The sequence below is a fragment of the Chrysochloris asiatica genome, unplaced genomic scaffold (genome assembly GCF_000296735.1).
Source record: "Chrysochloris asiatica unplaced genomic scaffold, ChrAsi1.0 scaffold00231, whole genome shotgun sequence".
Lineage (NCBI taxonomy): Eukaryota > Metazoa > Chordata > Mammalia > Afrosoricida > Chrysochloridae > Chrysochloris > Chrysochloris asiatica.
The window spans coordinates 769,784-776,541 of NW_006408749.1; the positions used below are offsets into that span (position 1 = coordinate 769,784).

General features: G+C 41.9%; 1 protein-coding gene across 1 annotated transcript in view; it reads left to right on the forward strand.

Annotated features, from left to right (window-relative positions):
* Positions 1-6,758, forward strand: part of TMEM164 (transmembrane protein 164) — a 244,194-nt gene that overhangs the window by 92,399 nt on the left and 145,037 nt on the right. The window contains exon 3 of the mRNA XM_006873237.1: positions 4,951-5,000. Within this exon, the coding sequence (XP_006873299.1) occupies positions 4,951-5,000 (50 nt within the window). The remainder of the gene's footprint in view (positions 1-4,950; positions 5,001-6,758) is intronic.

Here is a 6,758-nt window from a genome sequence, read left to right on the forward strand (position 1 = left end):
AAAAAAAAAAAAAAGGATCCTTTTTTTTTTTCGCAGGTATCCTAAAAAAACTAAGGTAAGTGTGTTACTGAGAGAACTTGCTTACAGCCATTCTCTGATAACAAAGAAATATTTAAACACAGTTTGTTTGGAATAAACCCGTGTATGTGTGAACTTGAGCCCTGGTAATAGCAATACGTTTGGCTTACCTTAGTATGTTTGGGATAACATGCTGGTAAGGTAGACAAGATCCAGAGCACAGATGGCCTTGTCTGCCATGCCAAGGAGCTTGAACTTTTCACCACGTCCTGGCAAGTCATTGAAGGATTTTAAATGGTAGTTCAGAGTGGCAATTTAGATGGCTGTCTCTTCCAGCAGTTGCTTGAAGGCCAGGAGACCCTGAGAAGACTGTTACAGTGGTCCAGGGAGAGATGATGTGTTCCGGTGAATATATGCAGTAATGAAGAGAGCCGCAAGACAAGCATCGTGAATGGTCATGAGCACTTGTTCTAAGAAATCTCCAAATAGTTGTGTGCCATCATAGGTGGTGGAGACAGGAGAACTGGACCTAGGGGGCCGGATCAGGGAAAATGGCGTGGTAGACACAGCACCATCTCCCACACTTGTTTCATACTGTTTCCCTTTCCTGTCATTTCCCCATGCCCTTTTCATGGTTTGTCTGGCTAGCCTATCATTTAAGGTGGTTTGTGATGACTGGTCCTCCTTCTTACTCACATTTCTCATAGAATTAACACTTCATCCTATAAACAAAAGCTGTCTTCTTTATGTGCTATGTATGTGAGGTTTGTTCAGTCTTATGTTGGGCTAGAGCAGAAGTGGGTGGGAGGCTAAGTGGTGATAAATGAACTTGGGGCTGATATGAATGTGGGGACAGGAACAGGAAGCAGGACAAGTAAAGGCTGAGAGCTTGAAAATGGAAGGTGAGAACTTGGAACCAGATGAGTGATTGAGCAATAGAAGATAAATTGGGACAGTAGCTGGTAGCTAGATGTGATGCTTAGGAAATAGTTGAATTGACAAGTTTTGAGGCAGGGAACTTTTCTGGGGGAAGCTGAGAGAGTGACTCTGTGGATTTCCCCATAAAACCCAGCCCCAAAGACCTCACTTTCATAAGAATTCAAGGATTGCAAGAGTCCACCAGACCTGAGGATGAGGCAAGTTTTAGCCTGGGCTTTGAAACCAGTCAGTGTAAATGTAATGTTCTGCCCTGTTAAGTTTGTGTTTTGAAATGTCTTGTAAGCTGTTTGAAGGCACAAGTATGAGACTCTTAGGATGGCTCCTTGTGTGACATTGGGAGTCAAGGGGTAGGGTTAGAGAAGGGATGAGTAGGGAAGTCTAGAGAAGGGAAGCCCCTGCCCCCCAGACCTGAGGTCGAAAGTGCATTGAAAGAGGAAGTAAGGGACCTGGATTTCTTCTCAATTTCTGTAAAATGGGGATTAATCACACAGCCCTGCCACCTGTCTCACAGGTGATTGTTATTGCTAAGTGCTTTTGAGTCAGGTCTGGCTCATAGCAACCCTGTATAAGATTTCTAGGGTGTGGCTGGTGAGTTTGAACCACTGGTTCAAATGGACCTTGTGGTCCAATACATCATCCCATAGTGCCACACCAAGACTCCTCATAGGAGATAGGAAGGTTGAAGTACTCTGTAGGATTTCTCTATAGGCTCTCTGCCTTTTCTCTTGTCTTCAGATGCTGACCTAGGCAGAATTCAGCATAAATACCAAGTGCCAAGTTGGTGCTTGGATATGCTCAGATGCATTCTCATCTTATTACAGCCCTTGTTTGCATTTCTAAGTATCCTCTCTTCCCACTCTATTTGGATCTGATGGGATAGTTTAACTTTCTGTCTGCTAGTCTAAAACACATGCTACCAAAATTTGGAGGCGGTTGGAAGCCAACCAAAGAGGAAAACAGAAATACTCAGGCCAAAGCTGGGGGCCTTTGTAACTCATTGATCCTTGGGCCTCTGAATTAAAATGTGTGGTTGATGGTGCTTGCTCATGGATGTGACTCAAGTGTGACACAGCAGAGAGGTCCGGTATCATAAATCTTTGAAGTTGCTGAGGGAGGCCATGCGTTTGCTGGAAATAGGATACGGTGAGTTTTGGGGTGCCCTTTCAAATCTGCTGGTTTGACATGTCTGCAAATATCTGATTTAATGATTGCTTGACAAAGATACCCTCTATCCTGATGATGGAAATTAACAGGAAAGATGAAAAATATCAAAGTGTTGGTTGAAATGACTTGGTTACCTGAACATAGATTCCTGAACTTAAGGCTTAAGGCTTTTGTGGATCAGAAACAGCCAAATGGAGAGCAGTTATAGGGAAATCTGCCCCCACGAATTTTCTCATCCTCTCTTGACTTTCAAGAGTTAACTGTGGGATCTAGTATGTTGGAAATATCCTGGGTATCCCAGAAGCTAATGACTCTTTTGTGATTTCCTAGAGAGGTATGAGGGACCTTTCTGAGGTGTTTAGGGGGCACTGTCTATTCTGTGTATCCTGTAAGTACTGAGTGTAGCCTTTGATGGGAGTGATGACTGGGTAACTAAGCCTCCACCTTGGTTCCCTATCTAAGGTGAGTAACTTTGCTGTCAGATCAGTGGTGAAAAGTACCAGCATTGTTATTTCTTACTTGGATTGTTCCTAAGGGGTGGGGTGGGGAGTGGGGATATGTTCATGTTTAGATGATTGAAATTCCAAGTCTACAGTCCTTATTCTAAATTGTCAGGACCAACTGTATTTCAGAAATGAATATTTTTGGATTATAGAAACATAATAATGTACATATAGTATACTTTACATTTACTCCCAGTGGGGTCTGGGGCAGCATCCCACAAGCAAAAACGTTATTATTTCTGTGGAAAATGTATTCTTTGTAAGTGGAACAAAGAAGGTCTGTTAATAATCTCATATCATCATATCAGCTCAAGTCAGTTTTTTTTTTTACATAGCAAATTGGCTTTGGGGGAAAAAAATCAATTTGTAGAGCTTTTTGGAATTGGGGTTTCAGATTGTGCAGTTGCCACTGGTCTTGTACTTTTAATCAAATTGAGCCACAGGAGAAATGGCACGATCTCAATGAATGTTTCCTGGGAGCGTTCTTTGATGAGGTATGGTACAGATGATGAACTCCTGGCTATATTCTTTTAAAGCCTTCCCCTTGCTTCCTCTTGACAGGGATTCAAGCAGGTGTCTTTCCTGATAGATATTTTTCTATCAAGATGTAGACTCAGAGAACATATACATGGCAAAGCCAATAATCCATATTACAGATAATTTATATTAATAAAATTATGAAACACATCCACACTTTCTAAATGGCACCATTAAATCACTAGTCAGTGGTGGTGGTTGGTGGTTATGTGCCGTGGAGTTGGTTCCGACTCACAGCGACCCTGTACAGGGTTTCTGAGGCTGCAGATCTTTTACAGGAGCAGAAAGCCTCATCTTTCTCCCACGGAACAGCTGATAGTTTCGAACTGCTGACCTTAAGGTTTGCAGCCCGATTTGTAACCACAACGCTCCCTTACTGTAGTCAGTAGGACACTACAAATGTGAGTTTCATTCTTTTGTGATGGACTATTAACCAAAAGGTTGGTGATTTGAACCAATCCAAGGTACCTTGGAAGACAGGCCTGTCACTCTGCTTCCCAAAGGTAACAGCCATGAAAACCCTGTACCCAAGCCAAGCTCATTGCCATCTAGTCAATCCCAAGTCAGTGACCCTGTAGAGGGTTTCCAAGATGACAGATCTTTATGGGAGCAGAAAGCCTCATTTTCCTCCCTGGGAATGGCTGGCGAAATCAAACTGCTGACCCTGCGATTAACAGCCCAACACATAACCCACGATGCCACCAGGGCTTCCTTGACCCCTACTTTGTTGTTGTCATTTAGCATTGTTGAGTCAGTTCTGACTCATAGTGACCCTGTAGAGGGTTTCTGAGGAGCAGCTGGTGGGTTTGAACTGCTTACCTTGTGGTTTGCAGTCCAATGCTGATCCCACAGTGCCACACTAGAAGTCGGGTGAGTTAATGAAATGTTTAACCAGATATAGCAGGTTGATTTTGAAGTTGATAATTTCGTATGGCTTGCGAATGATGTTATAAATATCCAAATGCCCCTTGGCAGAAAAAAGTTTCTCCACTCTTGTTCTAAAGGTTAAGTGGAAGTGCTCTAGAGGCTGAAAGGGCCAATATTAGTTATCTAGTGCTGTTGTAACGGAAGTACCGGAAGCGGAAGTCCGAATTCAGGGACTTAACTCTTCTCTGCTCTGGAGGAAGGTCCTTGTAATGTGACATGGCACCTCTCTGCTCTGCTCACTTGTTTAATCTTTCTATTTTAGAAAAGATTGGGCCAAGATGCACCCTACACTGGTTCTGCCTCATTAACATAACAAAGCAATCTAGTTCCAGACAGGATTATAACTACAGACAGAGAGGTTTGGATTAACAACACATGTTTTGAGTAAACATAGTTCAATGCTCAACAGGGTTTATGACAAATGTTTGAAATTTGGCTTAAGAAAAGCTCTCCCCATATCCTACCCCCAAAATGTATTCAGTCTCTCTGTATGTATGTATATGTTTACACACACACACACACACACACACACACACACGAGAGAATTTAAAATGTTCTTCGAAAAATTCCATTACCTTTCAATTCCATTTTTCCATGAACTTTTCAAAGTTCCCTTGTGTGTGTATATATGTACACACACACACACACACACACACACACGGCGCTTCTAAGATTTCATGGAAATATAAATACAAACATACTTTGGAAAATCACCTGCTTACCTTTACAGTTGTTTATATTACCCTTTTTTGTGTTAGAGTTGTTGGTATTTAAAAAATGGTTTTTTCTTGAATATTAAAATAGCATGGACTTATTGTAGTTAGCATTTCTCTTGATAACCATACTTCTTTTTCAATTGCAGATCTTTCTCCTGGCCTGCCCTCCATGCCGAGGAGCTATCGTTGTCTTCAAGTAAGGGAAAATTGTTTTTTGCTCTGTTGTCGTTGCTGTTCAGACTGTTAACAAAGGATGATGAATACATGTAACACCTTGGGCTTGAACTGCCTTTTCAATGGGCTTCCCCAAGGGACAAATGTCAATGGGAGCTCAGGGAAAGTGAGAGATGTTGTCTGTGGTGATGTGGTTTTTGTCAAGCCCTTCAAATACCTTACAAGCCAATTCCTGGAAGGCTGCTGTCCTCAAGTTTTGCTTGAGAACACGCTGGGAGCCAGACAGCTTAGCTTCCCTCCTCTCAAGACTCTTTGCCTTGTGATCCTACTGTTCCACTGAGGATTTATTTGGTTCTTCATTTTTAAGGGCAGGAGTTTTTTGTTTTTTTAATTTAGTGCAAATTAAAGTGGGGAAAGCAAAATAGCACCTTATTCCAAGTTTTGACTTTTAAAAAAAATGTTATTAGATGCTGTTGAGTTAATTCAGACTCATGACACCCCCGGGGGTTACAGAATAGAACGACCCTATAGAGTTTTCAAGGTGGAAGGAGCTCTGGTAGCGTAGTGGTTACGAATCGGGCTGCTAACCTCATGGTCAGCAGTTCGAAACTACCAGCTGCTCCGCGGGAGAAATATGACGCTTTCTGCTCCCGTAAAGATTTACAGCCTCGGAAACCCTATTCATGGTCTCTATGGGTTGGAATCGACTCGACAGCAATTAACAACAATCTTCATGGAAGCAGATCACCAGGTCTTTCTCATGTGTGGAGCTGCTGGTTTGAACCCCCTACCTTTTGGTTAGCAACTAAGTACTGAACTGTTAGTGCTACCAGAACTCTTCTTAAAAATTGTTGTTACATGTCACTGAGTTCGTTCTGACTCACAGTGATCCTACATAGGGTTTCTGAGGAGCAGCTGGTGGTTCCAAACTGCCAACCAGTTCAAGCCAACATTGTAGTCCAGTGCTTATCCTACAGCACCACACCAGGACTTCCCTCTTGAAAATGTTGTTGTTTTTTAGTGCCATTGAGTCGGTTCTGACTCACAGCTACCCTGTATAGGGTTTCCAAGGAGATCCTGGTGAGTTTGAATCACTGAACTTATGTTGATCTGAAGGCAACTTTGCTTAAATGAAAATTTCAAAAGTCCTGGAACCCTCATTGTAACAGTGAGTTGTGACCATATCGCTTATCAAACCTTATTAGAGCTGTTAATGAGAATCTAAATCAGCTGAATTCATTTCAGCTCCTTTCCTTTTTCTGGCCCCCAGTACTAGAGCTGTTCATAAGCAGTGAAATGGCCGCTAGCCAGAGGGAGAGAGCAGGAAGTAAAGAGCCCAGCAGATCCTTGGATAATTGAGAGTAGTGCAAATGGCCTTCTGATTTACTTAAGTCATTAGAATGTTAGGTTGGGGGGAAAAAATACTCCATTTGCTTTCTTCAAATAGCCACTTAGTCTCTTGCCTTAGGTGAGAAGCTTTTTGTTGGGAGATGGATAATGGATCCTGATTTCATATATATCTTCCTTGAACAGCTCCTAAGGGGGAAGGGGTGTTTAACCTTGTTTCCCTCCCTTGATTTTCCAAAATGAGCGCAATGACTCAATGTGATGTTTTTAAAGTAACATTTATTGGTTTTATTTCATGATTATGAAAGTAACAATCCTCATTTTAGGAAGTACAGAGACACATAAAGAAGATAAGAATCATTGCCTATAATCCAACTCTAAGAGATCATTTTGAATTTTCTTTTCTCAAAAGGCTAAAATCATATTGGATATT